This window comes from Mastomys coucha, unplaced genomic scaffold (genome assembly GCF_008632895.1).
Source record: "Mastomys coucha isolate ucsf_1 unplaced genomic scaffold, UCSF_Mcou_1 pScaffold23, whole genome shotgun sequence".
Classification (NCBI taxonomy): Eukaryota; Metazoa; Chordata; class Mammalia; order Rodentia; family Muridae; genus Mastomys; species Mastomys coucha.
This window is the reverse complement of record NW_022196906.1, coordinates 52,412,858-52,436,044: the sequence shown is the minus strand read 5'-3', so window position 1 is coordinate 52,436,044 and position 23,187 is coordinate 52,412,858. Positions and strand designations below refer to the sequence as shown.

Genomic DNA, 23,187 nt, shown 5'->3' with positions numbered 1-23,187 from the left:
CCCCAATGCTCTGAAACAGGAGCCTGGGAGGGAAAGGACTTCTACTTTTTCTCTGCCACTGGCTTTCTGCCTACTTTAATCTTTAGGCAGCTTTCTCAAGTCCTCGCTCTCCAGTTACAGAAAGACTTGGGCTGTGCCTCTCCTGGCTTTGGGGGGACACTAAGAGGTCACGCTGCTCGTAGCTACCCTCCTGTGGGCCCTCACCTCTTCCTAGACATTTCTGCCGTGGAACATCTAGTCCTTCAGGGCAACACACATGAACCCGATGCTCTTTGTGAATGCTGGATTTACCCTGATGGATAGGGCCTGTCATACCATGTCTTCTGCCCATCTCATGAGTCTCAGTTCTCCTCAAAGAGCGTACGATACAACACGGTAGGTTCAGCCAGCCCTTCCTCTGGAGGCTGAACATTAGTATTGTGTTAGAAAGGAGACTCTGGCATCTGCGACCTTCCACCATTCCTTCTGACATCTCCCTACCTGCACCCTTGCCTGCAGTGGGTACTTCCTGCCCACTGCTCGGCCCCTTTGAAGAATGCCTGTCCAGCCCTCATATACACAAACCCTAAAACTTCACTTTCAAAGCACTCCTCCTCCAGGCAGCCTCCAGAGTAGATCCCCTGGCCACAACAACACGTATGTTTCTTGTCTGTCCCCAGAGCTGAGGCAGATCTCAGATCTCATTCTCCATTTCTCCAGCAATGCACTCCACATGCACACAGACCAATGGGCCAAGGAAACAAAAGCCCTGCTAAGATGACAAGCAGCCCTTTCACATCTCCTCTCCCACTGGGAAAGCTGGCATGGAGGTTCTGCTGGAGAACAACAGGTGAAGGTCTTGCCTGGTTTCCCTAGAAAAACCTCACCAGACCCAGTCTAGCTCCTTGCCCATCCCCTCTCCCAGCTCTGTTTCGGAACCAGGGAAGGACAGGTGGCAGAAAGCTGGCTTGGCGGGAGGCTGGTTTCTACTGGGGAGCATCCCTCGGCTTCTTAGCTATTTCCATAAACCAATTATCACTGATCATCTCAGGAGATTGAAGCCCTGCTTGTCACCAGCCCAGGCTGAGCTGTGGAGGGGAGGGTAGCTGGGTGGCTGTGTTGCTCCAAAGACCCCTGCACCATCACCCTGTTGCTATGGGAACACGCAAAGGAAGGGAGCCTAGGGAACATGAGCCTAGGATGAGAGTGTCAAGAGCCGAGAACACCCGAGTCCCTCTGACCCAGTGGCACAGCGTGTAGGGTGGAAAGTGGGAGGCATGCATCCCTACTCCCCCTTTCATGATGAGAGCAGGGCCTGTGCCAGGCTACAGCCTGGTCCCAGAGCTCCAGGCTGAGCTGCCAGTAACTCCAAGTGGTGCTAATGAGATGCAAATGAAAAGAGAAGGGAGGGCTTCTGGGAAATGAAGGCCCAGCTGCCAGGACCCTGAGATGGCTTTCAGTGCAGAAACTCCAAGCTCCAGGTAGAAATCCCAGAGGGAAGACCAAGAATTCCCAAGACCCTAGAGCTGGTCGCTAAACCCTAGAAAGAACTTGAAGCCTTCCCAGGCCTGATTACAATATAGAACAAAGTCAGCAATAAAGAAGTCCACTAAAACCTTTCATCATATGAATATTTCAGTATGTTTCTTTTTAATTATAAACATTCAAATGTAAAATCTGTAACTGTTAAGTTCTAGGAGTAAACAGCTTTCCTTAGGATCCTTACATTGGTCTTGGCAACGATTTTTTTTTTTTTAATTTGACATCAAAAGTATAAGCAACGAAAGCAAAATAAACAAGTGGTGACAAGAAGCTTTAAAGCTCTGTACAACAGAGGAAAGCTACCACTGACACAAAGCAGAATGGTCTGAAGCGTGTCCAAACCACGCATCTAATGAGGAGTCGACACCCCGAGCATACAGAGAGTTTCCCCAGCCCAGAAGCAGAAAATCAACTTGATGTTTAAAAGGCCCTGCTGTGGTAGCACACAACTTTATTTTATTTATTTATTTATTTATTCATTTATTTATTTGGTTTTTCAAGACAGGGTTTCTCTATGTGGCCCTGGCTGTCCTGGAACTCATTCTGTAGACCAGGGTGGCCTCGAACTCAGAAATCTGCCTGCCTCTGCCTCCCAAGTGCTGGAATTGAAGGCGTGTGCTACCATTGTCTGGCTCAGCACACAACTTTAATCCCAGCTACAGGGAAAGCAGATCTCAGAGAGTTCGAGCCAGCCTGGTCTGCAAAGCAAGTTCCAGGCAAGCCAGGGATACACAGTAAGACCCTGTCTCAAAAAAACAAACGAACAAAAACAAAAAACAAAACAAAAAAACCCCAACAACAACAAAAGCCCAAAGAAATAAAAATCAAAATGGGTGAAGGCGGCTGGGAGCATAGTTCAGTAGTAGAGTGCTTGCCCAAGATACACCAAGCCCTGGGTTTGATCCCAAGCACCATCACTATCACACACACACACACACACACACACACACACACACACACACACACACACGTATAGGCACACACACATACCCATATGCTCATTCACACAGGCTGGCACACATCCAAAGAACCTGAATAGATACTTTCCCAAAGAAGTCACACTAACAGACCGGGAATCGTAGCTCAGTTGTCAGACTGCTTGCCTAGCACGCATGCACCAAGTCCTGGTTTTGATTCCCAGCACCACATAAACCCAGCATTGATGGTGCACACCTGTAAGGTGAGCACTTGGCCACTGACGAAGATCAGAATTTCAAGGTTATCCTTGGCTACATAGTGAATTCAAGGTTAGCCCAGGCCATATGTAACTGTCTCAATAAAATAACATAGTAAATTAAAAGACAGGTGTAGGAAAAGGTGCTCAACATTACCAATTACCACAGACTTGCAAATCAGAGCTTGAACGCCATCCTTTTCACACCTGTTGAGAAAGCTATTACCAGGAAGGTAGGAGGAGCCAGCACTGGAGCATGTGAGATGGCTCAGAAGGTAAGAGTGCAGGTCATAAGCCTGACAATGTGAGTTCAGTCCTGGAACCCACGTGTGGAAGGAAAGAACTGACTCCCACAAGTTGTCCTCTGACCTCCACACATACACCAAGGCACATGTACCACTCAACCCTGTGAACACACAATTATTAATTAATTAATTATAATTATATATATATACACACATTCATACATGCACACATGTATAGACACTATGCTAAGTGAGATAAGCTGGGCACATACAGACCACATTATTTCATTTAATGTGGAATCTCATTGAACTCACAAAACAGTTAAAGGGTAGCGCCAGGGTCTGAGGATGGAGAAAACTGGGAGATGTCAATCAGACAGGTCTGTTAGAGAGTTCAAATGTCCAGCTACAAGGTGGATACATTTGGGGATCTGCTATACAGTATGCAACTATAGTTAAGTTTACACTATAGACTTGAAATGTGGTGAATCGTAAGCATCCCTACCACATACGTACAAAAGGATAACCATGAAAGTGTGGATCTGTTAGCTTGATTACCTGGTATCATTCATAGTAGGTATGTCAAATCATGGTATATACTTCAAACATGTATTATTTTTATTTCTCAATTATACATCAATAAGACCAGAATACATATACATTAATGCATATGTAACTCCACACTGTAAGCATTTCCACCCTGGCTCTGATGTTCTGAGTTTAGTCATCTAGCTTGGCTTGCTCTGCTCCACACAGCCATGTTGGCCCATCTCAGATGAGGATTCTGGGATCCTTGTTTCAGACTCCTGTCCTCTTTGACTTTATTGCCTTCTCGGCAGGCAGGTTAATAGCCAGGGTAATAGGTGGGCAGGAAGACCCAAACTACTCTTTCGTCTGTTCATTAGTGGGAGCCACAGAAGATCCAAGCCATTTCAGTAGCCTCAGCCAGCAGAGGCACAGCTGCCTAGCCCAGCCGGTGCAGTGGTTTGTTTTATGGTTCTGCCGGTCTCTGTCCAAGCCACCTTCCAATCCCATCCACGACTCTATGGAAATAATTGAGTCCCTCATGAGCTACATCCTCTGTGTAAAACAGTCTCCTGGTGGCACCAGTCCCTGGTGACAGCTCATTGTCTTAGAGCCTTTTCTTCTCTTGGTTTCCAGGATACCTTACTCTCACTCTCTCTCTGGCCTTGCTGCTCATGTCTCCTACACAGCATTAGATGTTGGCTCATCTCAGTCTCCTCCATGGCTACACACTCCTAACACTCTCCATGTCTTCTCATTGCTATCCTGGTATCAAGAATTACATCCTGCCCTATCCAATGAGCCAATGCCCTCATCCCTTGAATTTGACCACAGGTCTCCACCTCCTGGTAGGCCACTGTATTGTTTGCCCACCTTTTCTTGGTACATCCAATCTTCCACCTTTTCCAACCTCCTCCTAAGTCAGGTGTCCCTTTGCTACTGTGGCACCAAAGTACCATAGCAGCCATGTCTCCCTCGTGCTCCCAGGATATCAAGAACTCCAGGGCCAGCATGGTTGAGTCCCTCGAACTTCTCAGCAGCATGATCCCCCCTTTTCTATCTTTGCTCCAGCCATAATTACACCCCCCGGTTCTTTCAGAACCACTGCTCCCTCCTACCCCAAGGGTTTTCATTCCTCTTCCAACCTCCTCAAAGAAGAGACCCCTGATTTCCCAGGCCAGCATCTCCCCTTCCATCCTCCACTGGACTATAGATTTCCACAGCTCTGTCTTTATGGGATTATTCACTGTTGTTCATCAGGTCCCACTGATTCCACAAGCAACCACTAGGTCTCTTGTTCACTGTTCTTTCCCTATTACAAAATCCTATGGAATGTAGGAAGCTGGAAGCTAGTTATGGATGGATAGATGAATGGATGAATGGATGAATGGATGGGCAGATGGATAGATGGATGGATATGATGCTGTTCTCACTTGCTGTGTGACTTGGGGAAAGTTGCTTCACCTCTCTGTGCCTGAACACCTCAGGTGGGAGCATTTGAAGAGCCTTGGGTAATGCTGGCAGGTCTAATACAAGACACAGGGTAAGGGAGTCCTCAGCCAGCAGTCACACTGGGCACATGAGGCCCAGCAGAAAAAGCCACAGGGCGGTAGAAAGATGTCAAACTAGGATCAGGAAGAGCCAGCGTCTGGCCCACTGCCCTGACCTGGTGTGACTGCCAAGCAGTCCCTTGGCTTCTAAGTCTCAGTCTTTCCATGGACATGATATGAGCTTTGGCCTTCATGTTGGTACAAGTCTGGTAGTCTGGCTTGCTCGCTAGCCTGGAAACTCTCTGTTCTTTAGAGCCCTGGCTGTAGTATACAAGGCAGACTCCACACCCAGGTCTGCTGGGTCAGTGCCCGGGGCCCCAGGACTCCCCTAACTTGTCCAGTGTCCAGCACCTATCTTCCAGCCTGGCTCAAAGAGACCTGTCAGTCACAGCTCAGCAGGGACCAGGAAGGCAGTGGTCCTGACAGGTGGGGATACCCCAGTGGGCCGGATGGGGGAGCACTAGGAGATGGCCTGCAGATTCTGATCCCTGGCCAAAGTCTGGGGAAGGACTGCCAGTGTTGGCAGCTGCTATCTTGGCTGCCTGCTGCCCCAAGCTAATGAGTGGGGACAGAGCCAGCTTGGGTGGTTCCTCTGTGCCTGTGGCCAGGCCTGCCTTAGTGGGGCTAAGGGTGAGAAGCAGGTCAGGGCCAGACAGTCATAGTCAGGACTGAGCCCTGACCCTGGCCCACACTGAGCCTGACCTTGGCTCTGTCCTTGTGAGTAATTGGAAAGGACACTAGAAGTGAATGACAGATGTGCCCAGAGAGTGTGCAGGCTTCAGAGCCCATCTTGCATATGGGCTTCCAGAAGCTCAGAGCATTTCTAGGATCCTTGAGGTCCCCAAGCGAAGATGCAGGATTCCAAAATCCAACGCCCATTCAACTTCTCAGCTGCACCGACCTTTTATGCAGCCCTTGTCCCTCTTGGAGGAGGGCCATTGGCATCAAGGCCCTAACTCAGCCTTCCAAAGAGGTGCAGTGACCAGCCTAGAGACCTAGCCTGTGCCCTGGACCTCCCTGCCCCGCCTTTGGCCAAGGAGCTCCAGAGGGAAAACATCTAAGTAAAGAAAGTAGAGGCTGACACACAGGTGACCTGCCTCAGTAACTATGGGGTGGAGCTTGGCCAAAGTAACAATAATAGTAACCATACTTGAGGGATAGTTCCAGGGGGGAACGTAGCCCCCGTGTGCAACTTTGTCCTGTTTGAAGCACCAGCAAATTCAGGTCCCCATACACTCACGGGGGCAGGGCCCTGAGAGGGAAGTGATATCAACCCCTTGCAATAGGCAAGAAGGCTGAGGCCCTGCAGAGTGAAGGGCTGGACCGAAGAGATGGGCTGCCATGGAGTGGAACGGAGAAAGATAACAGTTCCCATCTGACCACCAACTCTAGCAGAGATCAAGGCTCCTTGTCTTCCAGAAGGATGCCCCTGGGGAAAGAGACAAGGCTACAGAGCATATCCTGGGGGGCCCTGGGACTCCATCATCCTGTAAGGCCCCAGCCCTGTAGCCTGATTTCCTTCCCACACCTGCTCCATATGGTTTTACTCACGAGGCTCGGGGCCTCCAAATTTTTGTTCAGTGAGAACCTCCCTATGTCCCAGAGCTGTAAACACAGCTGGTGGCAGTGGTTAAAGTAGGGCTGTCCTAAGACACCTCCACCCTAGACTGTAGTTACAAGCATTCTTTCCAGATGTTCCCCACATCAACTCAGCACATGTCCCTTGAGGGCTCAGTCGGAGATGAACTTTCAGCCCCGGACAGCAAGAGCTCTCTCCAGGGCACCAGACTCCTGAGATACAGCCTGAAGGACAGTGCTGCCCAACAGAAGCAAGCATGCCTGGAAGAAGGCAGCAGTGGGGCAGGAAGGGCTGTTTCTCCAGTTGGTGGCACACGATGCACAGGCCGGTCTCACAGCTCACTTTTGGCTTTTTAAGACAAGGTCTTGGGCTGGAGAGATGGCTCAGTGGTTAAGAGCACTGACTGCTCTTCCGAAGGTCCTGAGTTCAAATCCCAAGATCTGACTCCCTATTCTGGAGTGTCTGAAGACAGCTACAGTGTACTTATATAAAATAAATAGATTTAAAAAAAAAAAAAACAAATTTAAAAAAAAAAAAAGACAAGGTCTTACCGGGAAGCCCTGGATGGCCTAGAACTTGCTATTTAAACCAGGCTGGCCTCGAACTTGTAATCTTCTCTTTCCAAGTGCCAGAGTCACAGGGATGCACCATCACACCCAGCCTGACCTTTAAAGAGCTTTGGCTTGACCAGATGCCCTTTCTTGTTTCCAAAGCGAAGGCAGAGTTTGGTTCCTGTTGGCGGGGGACTCCAGCCCTCAGCTTATACTTTCCTGGCTCCAGTCAGCTGTTCTGTAAGTGGAGGCTATCCTAGCTTGCTTCCACATTGCTATAAACACTATGACCAAAGGCAACTTGGAAAAGAAAGGGCTGAGTTCAGCTTACAGGTTACAGTCCCTCAAGAGGGGAGCCAAGGCAGGGACTCAAGGCAGATGCTAAGCAGAAACCAGTGCTTGTTCCTGGCTTGCTTTCCCTGGCTTGCTCATCTACACTTCTTATGCAACCCAGGCCCACCTGCCCAAGGAGGACACGGCCTACAGTGGAACTTGCTTAAGATTCTCTCTTCCCAGGAATGTCTAAGTTTATGTCTCAGACTGACAAAGCCTAACCAGGACAGACGCCCAACCAGGTGTAGTTAGTAATCAGCACAGACCTACCAGGTGTAAGCAGCAATTAGCGATGGTTCATTAGTCTGCAATTAATCAATAAAACTCAAGATGAGAGCCCAGCACTTTGCAGAAGATAAGAGCTCATTTATGCCTGAAGTGACAGACTCTAGTTATCCAGGAGCCCACAAGGACTTGAACAGCCCTGGAGCCGGAAGAGAGATGAATGAAGCAGGGGAGTGATGGAGGGGTGAGACAAGGCTTTGGATTGGACTCTACCTGCCTCACACCAGCCCCCCCTTCTCTTTTTTATTTAGTTTTTATTTATATGAGTACACTGCAGCTGTCTTCAGACACACCAGAAGAGTATATCGGATCCCGTTGCAGTTGGCTGTGAGCCACTGTGCGGGTGCTGGAAATTGAACTCAGGACCTCTGGAAGAGCAGTCAGTGCTCTTAACTACTCCATTTCTCCAGCCCAGCCCTTCTCTCTTTGAGGATTCCCAGGGTGTAGCTTTTTGCCCAGCATTTACACTGGGGCTTAGCCCAGTCCGAAGGAATCAGGGATTTCCCTTCCTCTATGTGACCTCAAAGGACCCTGAATGTGGTCTAGAATAAAGAGAACTCCAGAAAGGGCCCACTCAGGAGGTCCAAATACCTGACTGCCCAAGCCTGCCCACCCTGTGGCTTGCCCTGAGCTGGCTCCTGACCTCCAAATCTGCCAGCCTTCCCTATGGAAAGGTATCTGTTCCTGGGGACGTCTCTGTGAGCCCTGCCTCTTCCAGATACCTTCCCTTGCTAGCCATGGTAGGTAAGCTCAGGCAGAAGAATGCAGCCCTTGACTTTGGGGAAAAGTCTTCAGGCTGTGAAATGCCTACCTGGAGGCTTAAGGCCTGGGAGTCTGGCTGCCACTTGCTTGCTAGAAGATTAGGAAGCTGGTGTCCTTGGCTCAGGGGCTGACTTGAAGAAGGCTGTGGGGTCAGGTTGGGAGGATTGCCTGGTCCTGGAAGCTGACCTCAAGAACATCTAGTCTGAACCTGTCTTCCTAAGTTCCTCCAGGTGAGCCATCAACAGAATCATGGTGGACCCCTTTGAAGGGTAGCAGAACCTTTGGTCTGCCACATACCCATCTAAAGATCTGTCCTTCATTTATTCCCAGAGCCTGCTTGAGTGCTTCCTTCCCCACGTTTCTGGAAGCATTACTTTGGTTCTATCCATCCTACGGAAGCGTGCCAGGACCCCAGCAACCAGACAGACTGAAATGGGGCCCTTCTCTTTGCTTTGCTCTCTTGGTGGTCTATCCTGGGATTGACTCTCAGGAGAAGTCAGACCTCCTGTGTAGATTTTTTTTGAAGTTCTGGAAGGACTGTGAGGCCCAAAGGACTGTGGGGGAGATGGCGCAGATGGGCCTGGGGAACAGCGGAGGCAGCGGGAGGCTAGCAGACTGCCAGGGAAGTAAGGAGAGGGATGGGCGTGGCTCAGTCAGTAAAGTGCATGTGGAGCAGTCATGAGGTCCTGAGTTCAGATCAACTCCCAGTACCCATGTAAAAACCATGCTGCCTCCACCCCCAGTCCTGGGGATACAGAAACAGGAGGATGCTTGGGCCTTATTGGCCAGCTAGTCTAGCCAAATCTCTTCTGAAAAATCCTGTCTCGAAAAGGATGGAGATAGAAGAAGATACCTACAGTCAACTTCTAGCCTCTACATGCATGTGCATATTCATACATGCATGTACACTCATGCACATACACACAGTGGGGTCAGTGTCAGGGGAGAGAATGGGTATATAGTGGGGCATACAAATTGAAACAATGTGTATGTACATGCATGCCAATCTGTGTGCGTGTGCACGAGAGTGCATGTGTATATGTGTGTGTGTGTGTGTGTGTGTGTGTGTGTGTGTGTGTGTGTGCACGTGCCTCAGCCTCCATCCGTGTCTGCTGATTGTCCACCTCTCCAACCCTCAGCGGCAGCCTGTGGGAAGCAGATAGATACTGCATTTTCCCCTAAGTTGTGACCTTGAAGAAAAATAAAAAGACAAGAAGCGTCTCATTCCCTCCCACTCACAGCTGCGCTTGGACCTGGCCCCTCTCACGAGGCAGGGGTGGGAGCCCCAGGTGATGCAGGCTCGGAGGCCTGCGATTTATCAGACACACTCCTCTTGCACCCTGGGGGAGGTGTAGGCCTTATTGGAGATTACATTTTTTCTACAGCTTGGGGCTCAAGGTAGCTGCACCCCTCCTCTGCACTGAACCCCAGTCCTATCCTGCTGAGACTGGACTAGGTCTGAGGCCTGAGAAAACAGGCTCCAGTTCCTTTAGCCCATGACTGAAGCTGCCAGGCTGTTTAGCAAGGATGGGGCTTTGGAGATGGGGAGAGAGGATTCTAAATTCTGGTAGACAGCTGAAAGGGGTGAGGGCTTAGAGAGAACCCCTGGGCTCTGAGGTTGTACTGAGAGGCCTGAGCTCCAGTGAGCTTGTGGAACCTAGAACTCAGCCAGGTGCCAGGATCACAATGTAGACTTTGGACTGGGAGTCAGGAGTCTCTGGTCGCTGACTTCCACCCTAGAAGGAATCAGAAGGCTCTCCCCACCCCCAGCTCCAGTTCTAGATTCTCATCAGGGCCCAGAGGAGTCAGTCAGCTGTGCCAGGAAAAGCCATTATCCTGAAAGACTCCCCCACCTGCTAAAAGCTTCCTTCCCCACCCCCTCACCTCTCCTCCCACCCCCCACCCCCACCCCGCACCCCTTTCCCCTGGGTCTCCTCCCTGCCTCCTTTCAGCTTGCTCACCTGTCCTGACCACCTCTTGGCTGGGCTGGAGGAGACTTAACTCTTCCTGGTCCTGAGAGAAAGCTCCATCTAACTTCTTACATCTTTAACATCTGACTCATTCCTGCAAAACCCCCAGAGCCTTGGATAAAGGAGGAGAGACAACAGGGGCAGGAGGAAGAAGACAGGCTGACAAGGACAGGTGAGGGGTCCTTATCAGTCCTGTCCTGACTTTCCACATCCTTGGTCTTTATATTTTCTATGCACATGGAGTCATTTGGAAAATCCCTGAGAGGCTCCCAAGGATGAGCCTGTGAGGGGGCAGGTTTGTGACGTGTGACATGTGGGAGGGCCTGCTTTCCTTCCTGCGTGTCCTTAGTGCGCCCACATTTCCATGGCCACCGCTGCTGCTGCTGCTGCTGTCTTCCTCTGCCTCTGTCAGAGGTGCAGAGCACCTGCGTGGGAAGCTGAGGTGTGTCTCCATGCATTTATTCCAGCATGGTGGGCCGATGGCAAAGCCTGGGAGCTCTCTGCTCTGTGGCTTTGCAGGTATGGCTATAAAGACAGAATGGAGATATAGAATGGCAGGAGGAGCTCATTCGGGCACCCCTCAATCAGCCATGGTCACAGAGATAGGACAAAGGGATGACAGAGGTTGGGGGGGGGGATGGACCAGGCGCCCCCTGCTGGGTGTGTGATGTAGCTCCCCTCATGCAGGCTGGGTCAGGCACTGCTCATCCGTGATTGCTATAATGTAGCAGCACCATTTACAGCCTGAAAATAACACAAGGGTCTTCATTCTTTTATGGAGCTGTCTAATGGCCCTGGAACACAGGGGCAGCAGTCATTCCCTAACACCTACTGTCTAGACTGAACTGCAGAAAACCCAGGCTCCTTTCTCACCTGCACAGCCTGCCCCTGAGAGTCCGAGTGCTCAAGGGCTGGGAAGCTTTCTCTTCTGTCTTACACCCAGCTCCCAGTGTCCAGCCCAGGGATGGAGACACAATGAGCATCCCAGGATGGGTATATCCCACTGAAAGGATTCAGAACTGAGGCATCTGGCCAGCCTGGGACTCAGGGCCACACACTTAGAGAATGAAAGCCAGGAGTGAGCTGCTTAGGTGGGTGGCACACAGCCAACTGTCATCCAGATGCACTCTCCCACGGAACAGACCCCAGAGAAGAGGGTCCAGATGGGGTTTGTGCATATAGGTGCCTGCCAGGAGCCCTCTTTAGCAAGGGGCAGGAAGTCACAGACAGATATAACATCTGTCCTGCTTTTCTTGTGAGCTTCTGGCTTCTGTATTTAAGCAAAGGCCCCAGCAGTGGCCAACAAGATGGTGTGGTCACCAAACAGGACAGCTGAAGGGAGAAGCCGGGGGTGGGGTTGGGGGAGCATCCATTAAGCCCAGGCTGATATGAGTGTGTCTGTGTGGGAAGAGCTACCCATTTCCTGTCTACCCTGTCCACACAGCAAAGCCCAAGAAGAAGCCACTCTCTAACTCAACTGCCCCTCCTCCCCAGAAAAACCACATCAGAGGAAGCCAACAATCGCAGCCCTCAAGCGATGACCTCTGTGACCTCAGAACCCACCAGAGCCCCCGTCTGGGGGGACACAGTGAATGTGGAGATCCAGGCAGAGGACATAGGACGGGAAGGTGAGGCTGGGGGCTGGGCATTGGCATGTGGGAGACACAGTGGCTAGAGCCCCACCTGCCATGGAAGGCAAAAGCAGGCGCTCTCAACACAGCTGGAGACCAGCTGAACACCTCCCTGGGCTCCGATAAAAGCATTTAAAAAGAAAAAAATCATAATCCCATCACGCCTCATCTCCCCAGCCTGCTGGAAAAATGAGTTGTTCCACATAAATGAATTTTCCAGACAATGTGAGCTTATCGTTTTTTATGACGGTTGTGATTATTTTCATGGTTGTTATTACTGCCATGTCCCACTGAAATGGCACGTTATAGTTTTGTAGCATGTCCCCACGCATCCATTATTTGAGTCGCCACCTCCTAAGAGGAACTATGCTACTTAGGGAAGAACATTGAGGCTTAGGGAATTTATAGAACACAAGTCCTGGGTTTTGTCACCAGAGCTCAAGGTTCTAGCTGAATTTGGGTTTGTTTGATTAATGCCTCTAGCTAGAATAGATTTTTATCCCTGGCTAGTCTTCCAGGGCCTTGGGCCATGTATCAGTACACACTCATGCAAGTGTACCCTCAGTGTGTTTCTCACTGTGGGGGCATCTACTATCCCCCTCAAGTGGGAGGTTGGGTTGGACATACTCAAGTATGAACTGCTGGTGTCAGATCAGCCTGGGAGCACTGGCATTGGCCACTTGCAGCACAGAGCTGAGGACCCCTGTCATGTCCCTGAACTCAGCCAGTCAGAACATCATCCTCCCTTCTTGCAGATGGCTCTAGAAGAGAGGTCAGACTTTCACTGCTCCCCTTGAGGTCTCCCCCAGGGGTTTAGGCAGGGCTTCTTTTTCACTTCACAGAGCCAAAAGCTGACAGCAATCAAGAGACTGTGAGAGGGAAGGAGATAACACAGTGGGCTCCTGCACCTGGGGAGAAGGCTAGCCATAGTCAGGCAAGAGAATAGTTTTCTTCCTGTAAAAGAAGTAGGGGAGCTGTGGAGATGGTTTAAGAAGACACGGAAGAGGTGAGAAAAGGGGGATTTTACACAGATGCAGATGTGTGCTTATACATTCATGCCTTTGTGAGGACCTGTGTGCAGGCTGGTTCATGTGTATATCATTGTATAATATGTGCTGTCTATACTGTAGCCACATCCCTCTCCCTCTCCCTCTCCCTCTCCCTCCCTCCCTCCCTCTCTCTCTCCTCTCTCTCTCTCTGTCTCTCTCTCTCTTTCTCTCTCTCTCTCTCTCTCTCTCTCTCTCGTGTGTGTGTGTGTGTGTGTGTGTGTGTGTGTGTGTGTGTGTGTGTGTGTGTGTAATGATGTGAGTGGACCTCCTGCCATGCACAACTGGGGTGAAATGAGGAAGGATGTGCCGAGGTCAGTAGTGTAGTCTTGGGTCTTTTGTGTAGCAGGAGGCAGGACTAATTACAGGAGAGAGTGGAGCGGCAGCAGGGTGAGGAGACCACATGAGTCAGGGTATATTGGCAGGCGCCTCTTTACAGATCGAAGCTGCTCGTTGGAACCTAGATGGAACTGGTTGCTGTGGTGATATCTACAGTGGGGGTGGGGAATTGGGGGCCAGGCCAAGAGGCAAGAGAAGGGTGGGAGGTAGCTCAAGGACACACTAATAAAAGGCAAAGGGGGGATTTTACACCCTGGGTCAAGACCACAGTGGGTGGGTAGCCAAAATAGAGCACTGACCACACATAAGGAGTGGTGGAAGGAGGAAGGAAGGGTTCAGTGCCCAAACAGGAAGCCAAGGAAGCATGTTTGGAACAGGAAGATAAGACTGACCATTCCCCCCCAGTTACAGCTCAGAGCTGGTTTCCTACAAAAAGCAGGCCGCTCTAAAACAGGCAGACGCGAGGTCTCATAAAATCTCAGTCGATTTGGGGGGTCCAAAGCGGGTACAAGTTTACAACTTCCTTGGCTACTTTGGTCTGGTCTTGGCTGGGAATCCTGGGATACCCCAGCCAAGACCAGACCAAAGTAGCCAAGGATCCTCTCAGGTCTGCTCAGAGATGTGTGAGTGTGTGAAGAGCTGCAGATGGTTAACAAGGGGAAGCTGGGGGGGAGTGGGGTGGAAAGATTGCTCATTCATATGCACACAGTCCTTTCTCAGAAATCTTAGGGATTGAGTGTGGTGCTTTCTGTTTGGGTTGTTTAAAGTATTAATGCTCTACGGAAGCTCAGAGAGGCTAAGTGACTTCCTAGAGGAAGCAAATAAGCATCTTGGTAGGGGAACCCAGACGTACTGACTTCTCATCTCGGAGCTATTACACTTTCTTCTGGTCAACTGTGAGACTTTCTGGTGCCTCTTTCCTACTGGGTATGAATCCCATGTAGCCTGCTCTTGGCAAGGAGGGTCCCTTCTCTAAGTGTACTGGGTAGCCATAAAGAAGACTGAGAAAGAATGGCTTCCTTCCCACCCCCTAGTCAGTCTGCTCTGCGTGTGGGAGGAGTACACAGGGCTGGGGAAGCACCACTTCCTGGTGCTGAAATGTCCTTTGGGGGAGGATACCCCTCAAACATATTCCTTGCCCTCCCTTGCCCGTTTTACTCTGGATCTCTTTTAGCTTCTCCTTCTTCCAGCTTCATCTTCCCTCCCCCCACCCCTTTATCCTTCTTCTCTTTTCTCATCCCCCATCTCTTCCTCCTTTTCAAATCACAGATTTCCAAGAATGAGAAAGGCATTAAGAGTCGCCAAGCCAACCTCCTCACTGCCCATATCCTAGCTGTAGGATATTGCTCCCGCTCTATGGCCCCTCCAAATGCCATTGACCTTATTTTAGAGAGAGAGGTGATGATGTTTACCATAAAAATCCGTAGGAATAATAGCTGGGTGCTTGCTATCACCATGCCTGGAATACAGCAGGTGCCCACAAGTGGGTGCCATGGTCATTTCCAGGACGTTGGCTTTCTCCTTAAAGTTTGTCCTGATTTTACGAGACAATGTAAAAGTGTTCACTAAAATGGTGTGTTGATCTTAATTTTAATGTCTTTGGAGGAGAGACTGGAGAAAGATCTCAGTGCTTAAAAGCATCTGCTGCCATCGCCGAGGACCTGGACTCAGTTCCAAGTACCTGCATGGCAGCTCACATCTGTCTGTAACTCCATTTCTAGGGAATCTGACACCCTCTTCGGGCCTCTGCAGGCACGAAGTCTCTCATGTGGTGAACATGCATACATGAGGTGACACTCATCCACAAAAAATGACACTAAATAAAAATCTAACCTCCCCCAAAGAATTTAGTTTACTTGGAGTAGCCTTTTTAAAATTATTTATTTTTATTTTTTGAGTACGGGTATTTTGTCTGCCTGTCTGTCTGTGCATCACATGCATGCAGTGTCCTCGGAGGCCAGAAGAGGATAGAAATGGAGTTACCAGTGTTGTGAGCTGCTATGTGGGTGCTGGAAATCGAAGCTGAGTCCCCTGGAGAGCAAATAATGCTCCTGACGCTGAGCCATCTCTCCAGCCCCACGGAGGAGACTTTTTATAGGTCTTTATATCGAGAGTATTCTTGCGTAAATTGTTCTCTTTACCGAGACTCTGTTTCTCTACCTGAAACATGAGGGACACCCTCCTTCCCAACCCACATGAGGCGTTGGTGGGAGTGTGTATGACCAAGAGAAGGGGTCTTGGTCCTACAGTCCTGCCCTACTACTGCTTGCCTGTAACACTGTGTTCACACATGTCTATAGCCTTGTGCAACTGAGCTTGGTCCTATGTGTCCATTCCTGGACTTGGAAGCTAACAGCACCTGATATGAAGCCTTGCCTTGGATAGGAATACAGATAATGCCTGGGGGAAGGGTTCCTACATATACACATGTTGTGTGACTTTCCCTGGGGGGGAAATGTTTACCCCAGGTGGTGTCATGACAAACTAATGATTCCTCTCAAGTCTAGCTGGATGAACCAGTAAGCTTATTTAGATTACTTCAAGGAACGTGGGTAAGGACTTACTGTATTAATTTCCTCCCCTATTGCTGACTGATAACAACTTGGGGAAGAAAGGGTTTCTTTGGCTTACAGGTGCATCATTGGCGAGGCCCTGGCAGGAACTCTAGACAGGAACTTAGAGCAAAAATCAGTGGAGGAACTCTGCTTACTAGCTTTCTTTCTCTAGTTTGTTCAGCTACTTTTCTCATACAGACCATGCCCGTCTGCCTAAGGATGGTACTGCCCACAGTGGACTCACCCCTGCCCCCAATCAGCAATTAAGAAAATGCCCTCAGAGGCATGCCTACAGTTCAGTCTGATGGAGGTAGTTCCCTAACTGTTGATGACTATAGCTTGTGCCAAGTTGACAAATCATGGTTACAGGAGCACAGGTGACTCAGAGACAGCTGTATGGCTGGAAAGCTCACCCTCACCATGGGTGGCAATGTACAAAAGCTGCATTGTGGAGCTTCTGGACCAAGTTTCAGGCAACTCCACTGGAGAGTCTCATTTTGCCAGGTGTCAACTGCTGTTATACTCTTAGGTAGGGGTTTGTAACTTTCTAAGTTGTATGACCTCCCTCCTCCCTCCTCCCTCCTCCCTCCTCCCTCCTCCCTCCAGAAGGGAGTGTTGCAATTCTAAGCAAATAGCTACACAAGGAAAGGTATGCAGCCCACCATGTGTTCCATGCTGTCTGGTCTCAGCAAGGTCCCATTACCCTTCACTGTCTCACATCACTAGAAAAGCTTCCTCCCCCTCCTCTCCAGATGTGATCCTCAAGGTGATGGACAACAATAAGAAGGAGGAGCTGGTGTCCTATGCAATCCCCATTAAATACCTGCGCATCTTCCACCCATACCACTTTAAGTTAAAAAAGGTAAGCCCAAGCAAGCCCTAGCTCTGGGCCTAACCTCTGGCTGGGTAGGGGAGATCTGATGGGAAGTACTTTGATGTTCCTAGTTCTCTGAGGATAGTATTGAGGGTGGGTCTAGGTGAGGCTCCTCCCAAGCCGGAGATGTGGAGTATATATTTGGCAGGCCAACATTCTTTGGAATGAACCCTGCCAGGGGAACAACTGAGCACCCACCCGGAACAGAGTCCAGCTTCTCAGCCTGGGACTGGATTCCTTAGAGCTGATTTGTGAAGGAGAAGATTCACTCTGATTGCTCAAGTATTTACTAAACACCTACTGTGTGCCTGGTACTGGACCATAGAGGAGCAGAAGCCTCCCTTTGCTCTACCCTCGACATGTACTCCAGAATCCTTCCTTTCAAAGGAAAGCACAGAGTGAGATCGGATTATCTGGGTTTGTCTCTCAGCTCTGCCGCTTTCTAGCTGTATGCCCACGGGAGGCCACTTTACCTGGCCCTCCATTGCTCCACAGGGTAAGACAAGGCGCCTCTGGACAGGCGCCACTGTGGTGCTGGCTAAAGTGCCGGGCACACGGGAAGCACTCAGCATGTGTGGCTTCCTTCCCCACACCTCCCCCCAGGTCCTGGCACTAACCTTCTTGCCAAGCAATTCTTCAACTATGGTGCCAGAGGTCATTATCTTCCCTGGGCTCCAGGACTACAGAAGAGGGACCAGGGCAGGTAGGGAAGCAAAGACCCCCAAAGACCCTGGAGTTAGGCCTGAATCTGGCCTCCTGGAGCATCTGCCAGTCCCCTAACCCTGTGTCCACTTACAGCCCAGGCCCTATTATCACATCTTCACCAAGAGAGCAGGCGAGCAGTAGTCCCTGTGAGGGCAATGAAATATTCAAATGGAAAAGGGGAGATTTATTGGATGATCTTCTTGGAAGGGCTCCCAGGGACCATGAGCTTTAATTACCGCTGGAATCCCAATGGAGCAATGCTAAGCGAGTGTCCGCACAGGGCTGGATTTATGGCCAGGCTCTGCCCCTCAGACACTCTTCATCCTATGTACCTTCTATCCTGCCTTCATCCTATGCAGTCTAAGAAAGAAGATGAAGCCACTGCCAAGACCTGCCTGTATGCCACTGTGGTTCGGAAGGGCAGCTTGTTACCCCACTACATTGGCTGTGACCATACAGCTCTGGAGGTACCAGCATAGGGGTACTATAGGGACAGATAGAATACTTAGTTGCCTCTAAGTGACCTACGTGTATGGAGCAGAAGTGTCTGTGAAAGAAATGAAACAGGGAAAAAAAGCAATGAGACCTTCCCAAATTAGCTTGTGGGGTTAGTGAGATAACTTAATGGGTAAAGCTTTGCTGTGGAAACCTGATAAGCTAACATAGAGTGCTGACTCTACAAGGTTGTTCTCTGGCCTACACACACACACACACACACACACACACACACACACACACACACCACATGCACGCATACAACATGACACAAGCATACCTTCCACACTCAAAATAAGAGTGCATTTAAAAATATTAAAAGTTTCAACAACAAAATAGCCCAAGTTTGTGACGACAATTCCTGATTGGAGCAAAAGTATCCTGGCCTCTCCTCCCTGTATTGCCCTTGGATGAAGAAGAAAGGCTAAGTGGCAGCTATGTTCCTCACATACTTCAGGAAGCAACACAGGTTCCCATGGATTTTTGCACTCCTGGGAGCAAGGAAGAGCTGGTCTCCCATACCCTGGTCCAGCCCTTGGCTGTGTTCAGTCCTGTTCTTCCCTGGTGAGGTAATGGCCCATAACCTAAGGCCTAAGACTCCCAGACAAAACCTCCCTGGCCTTCCTGAGGTTTGGCTCATCTAATGCTTGAGTATTTGCAAAATCATTCACTCACTCACTTTCCCAACAGCTATTCATACACTCGCATCGCATGTACTAGCAGGCCAGGCATTGCCCCGTACCATGATCGTTCACCTTTCAGCTCAAGGACCGCTTCAGGAGGAATGATTGATGCTTGAGGTACATACGGCCCAGTGATCCAGGCCCTGAGCCTTTCCCTAGGCAACACACTCACATCCACAAATATCTGTGTGCAATCCACAGGGCTCTGACTCAAGCCTCTCGATACCCCAGCAGACCTGACTTGATCCTTCGCCAAGTAACACCATGAGTCTGGCGAGGCAGTAACTATCCTCTCGTCCCACATCACATCTGGGGACACTGAGACACAAAGTGAGTCTGATATAAGAGCTCAGAGATCCCGAGTCACAGAACTGACAGTCCAACATATAGAACAAGAAAGACTAAAACCAAGATGGCCTTATTGTGCCCAAGCTTCATCCAGGGAAGGGGCCACATCCCCACAGCTGTGGACTTGCCCCATCCCTGCCTCAGTCTCTGGCTTGTCTGAGTCTGAGCTCCCCTGTCCGAAGCAGCCCACCCACCCATTCCCTGCTCCAGCACAGACCTTTCTCCTGACTGTCTCCGGTACAGCCACAGGACCTCTTTTGCTGATGGTCAATGAGGGGACACGGTTGGAAAAGAAATTGCTTCAGCTTCTCACCAGGCTGTCACTAGCAGGGGTGCTGACACTGCTGTGTCATCCATACCTGACCGGAGTCAGCACACACCAGATGTAAATTATCCATCCCCTAAAGACACACCTAGACCATTACCTTCAGCCCTCATACCTGTTGGCGTTCTTGTGAGCAATAGGGCCTGACAGACCTCCAATGACATCAGAGGCTCACTGGGAGTCTCCTCTGAGAGCCAAAAGCACTAAGGATGATTTACGTGCTTATCAGATCACACTGGTGTGGAGTTAGCCACCAGCAGCCCAGCAGAGATGGGTCCAAGCAGAAGGGAAGGGTAATGAGGTGAGGGAAGGGCTTCCTTCAAAGAGAATCCCTACCTTCGGGCTTCTTTTTGCACTAGAGGTTAGAGCCAGAGAACCCAAAATTTCAACATATAGGTTGGAAAACTGAAGCCTAAAGAGGGTCTGGGTCTGGCCAAGGTTTTCCCAGCTGGGGCAGACCCAGAGAGGAAATGACCTCTTAGCTACGCCTAAGGGCCACTGCCTTTCCTGCCTTTTCTCCTTAGGACACAGCCATCCCTTGAGGAGGGTTCAACTCCACCCTCCCTAAGGTCACTGTGTTGCTCCCAATCTGTCCCTAGGTCTCTCTCTTCCTCCACCCTTCCCCTTAACACTCAGAAGCCCAGAGGCCCTTCTCTCTTCATCAGTCTCCATTTCCTCTTCAGTGCCCCAAACCTTGCTAATGTTAGCTTTGTGCCAGGCTCTACGCTAAAAGCTTAGAAGTCAGCAGTCTTGGCTGCTTGTGTCTGCCATGCCAATTATATCAAATGGAGAACAAACAAGGGCTAAGTTATAAGCTCCAATCCTGATGAGTGCTACAGAGGAGGAATGCAGAGGCCACGGGGAATGGCTTGTTTAGTGGCAGTGACCAGAAGGAAGCCAGGGGTGCCTTCACAGAACCTAGTAGAGGACAAGCAGCTATCAGAATGGGTTGGCAAAGGAAGGGGGTGGAGACACCCAGGGAGAGAAGCTGGTTTGTGCAAAAGCAAAAGCAAGAATGTATTAGCATAGGAGAGAAAGAGAGATTTATAGTAAAAAAGAAGGGCCTGGGGAGCCAGCAAGAAATGTCGGCAGAGGAGAAGACAGGCAAACACCTACACTACAGACTTTGGCAACATGGTAAGAGCCATGAAACGAGGGATGGCCAGGCAATGCTCATGGTGAGGACTGACTTCCCAACCACCTTTTGCTGGGAAAAGCCCTGCAGTGAACAGACCCCAGAGCTAATGAACACCAAATCAGAAAGTTTCCCATATGACCAACATGGTTGGAGAAACCTGTCCTGAGCTTAGTGCCCTAGGTTTACAAACTGTCCTCTTGTCTCATGCTCCCATCAGAGAACTCCCTCTTGAAACCAAGGAGGCTCCATGACCAGAGTTTTGCCCCAGAACACATAATTGTCTGGACCTCCTCTCAGACCTGGACTCAAGCTTGCACACCTTGTCCCTCAGAGCAGCTGAATTCCAGTAATGCCCCAGGAAATCAGGGGCACTTGCCCCAGTCAGATCCAGAGGGTGACTTCCGGAAGTAGAGAAGCTTTGAGCAAGGGGAGCAGGGGCAAGAAGGACCAGGTCCCAGGGATAGGCAGAGGCATGATGGTCACATGATCATGGCAAATGTAGGGACATGGGGGTGGGAGAGATGTCAGGGATAGGGAGGGAGGGTCTGGCTGTTCCTCTGGGAGGGCCTCAGCCACAAGCCTTCACCTGCTTCTTCTCTTCTCCAGGTCTTTCTTCAAGGAGTCAATGAGCCATTAGTCAACAACCCTAACCCCTTGGTGGTAATTGCTCGGGTCGTTCCCAACTATACTGAGTTTAAGTGAGTTGGAGCTGGTTGAGGAGGGGCAGGGGGCTGGGATGGGCAAAGCCTTCCCTTCTCCTAAATTCCCTCTATGCTCCCCACACACCTTGATCTGAGGCCCTAGTGAGCTCCCCGCAGCAGACTTCACCAGAAGACCTTGAGCCCCTGGAAAAGGAATGTGGGGATCTCTCCTGAGGTCTCTGAGCATGTAGGGGAGATCCAGTCTGACGAGCAAGGAGGAGCCAGAATTAAGGGGGCCAAGAGAGGCCCCTTTCCTGCCCAGGGGCACCTCTGCCCTTCTAAGACCACAACCTCACAGTCCCTTCTCCCTGTAAGGTTTGGGGTTTAAGGATCCTGCCGCTGGCTGTCTCCAAAAGCAGATGACATGAGGTCTGCTGCAGTGATCATAATCCTCCAATGGACGCAAACTGCAAGCACCACGTGCACACACGGGCACGTGCGTGCACCTTCCCCACAGGCTCCCTTTACCCCTTACGCATAAGCCAGGAGTCCCACATTTCAGGAGGAACCCTGCTAACATCTTTGAAAGGTGAGGTGAGAAGGCAAGACCCATTTTAAAGACAGTAAAGCTAACTTACTCTGATACAGCCAAGGTACACCTCAGGCCGCTGCTAAGGAAGTCTGGGAGCTTCAGCTGTATAGCTGTCATCTCCTGACCCAAATAAGCCTTCTAAGGCTTGGGTGAGAGCTCACCAGCATGTCCCGAGGTCCTGGCCTAAGTGAGGTGGAGCATTGCACTCTCCCCTTCTCCTCTGCCCAGAGTCTAAGTGTGAGTCTCAGATGTCAGGGTGGTCATGGGTCAGAGTGCCAACTACTGTCTCCTTGTGTCTCCAGGGCCCAGCAGGCCAGGCAGGACCCTGCCTCTCTGGGGCTGCCCCTCACCCAGGTTTCCTTCCCTATCTCATCGCCAATGACCTTTGATGTGCCTCGAGTCAGCCAGACCGGCTATCCTCAGGTATGGTTCCTTCCAGGCCATGGCCCCGCCCATTCATCATGGTGCCAGCCAGCAACTCAGCTGACTGCTGAAAGCGGCTACTGTACCTCACACTGCTGTCCAGGGTCGTTCTTTTGTGCAGCCCAGGACCTGCCCTCAGGGCTCCCAGAGGTGCTGAACATTTACCCATATCATGTCTAATTTAGTAAGGAGCCAGCATGGACTAGCAGAGCTATGATGAAGAGGAGAGGAGACAACAAACAGTATGGATTCCACCTGTCATGGGGCACCTCAAGTTAACAGTCATAGGGACAAAAATACCGTAGTGTTATCAGGGGCTAGGGAAGATAAAAGAGCAGGGGGATCCGGAACTGTGGGAGTGAAACCCTTAGGAGGAGAAGGAGGAGGAGGAGGAGGAGGAGGAGGAGGAGGAGGAGGAGGAGGAGGAGGAAGAGGAAGAGGAAGAGGAGGATGTGTACACATGTGTGCATGTGGAGAACAGAGGTCGATGTCCAGTGTTTTCCACTTTATTGTTTTTATGTTTTTAAATTTTTTTGGGGGGAAGGGGTACTTACATGCCACAGCACAAGTATAAAAGTCAAGAGGTTAACTTATTGAGAGGGGGACTCAAGTTTTCTCTTTCCACCTTATGGATCCCAAGATTTGAACTCAGGTCATCAGACTTGGCAGCAAGCACCTTTACCACTGAACCACCTTGCCAGCCCTTCTTCACCTTATCTTTTGAGGCAGAATCTCACTGAACCTGGAGCTCACTGAGCTCACTGAACTGGCTGGTCAGCAGGCCCCAGTGGTCCTCCTGTCTCTGCCTCTCTGTCCTGGGATTACCGGTGCTCGCTTTGCCCAGCTTTTTTTTTTTAACTTTTTATTTTTTATTTTTTTATTAGATATTTTCTTTAT

General features: G+C 50.3%; 1 protein-coding gene across 10 annotated transcripts in view; it reads left to right on the top strand.

The window, feature by feature from the left end:
• Positions 1 to 23,187, top strand: part of Ccdc33 (coiled-coil domain containing 33) — a 99,485-nt gene that overhangs the window by 23,708 nt on the left and 52,590 nt on the right. For 4 of the 10 annotated variants that reach the window (XM_031343438.1, XM_031343441.1, XM_031343437.1 and 1 more), the window contains exons 3-8: positions 10,605 to 10,667; positions 11,990 to 12,123; positions 16,819 to 16,928; positions 18,005 to 18,112; positions 21,241 to 21,332; positions 22,170 to 22,290. In XM_031343438.1, coding sequence (XP_031199298.1) covers positions 10,605 to 10,667; positions 11,990 to 12,123; positions 16,819 to 16,928; positions 18,005 to 18,112; positions 21,241 to 21,332; positions 22,170 to 22,290 — 628 coding nt within the window. Of the gene's footprint in view, positions 1 to 10,477; positions 10,668 to 11,989; positions 12,124 to 16,818; positions 16,929 to 18,004; positions 18,113 to 21,240; positions 21,333 to 22,169; positions 22,291 to 23,187 lie in introns of all 10 variants that reach the window. The other 6 variants (XM_031343443.1, XM_031343442.1, XM_031343439.1 and 3 more) reach the window with 4 other exon arrangements.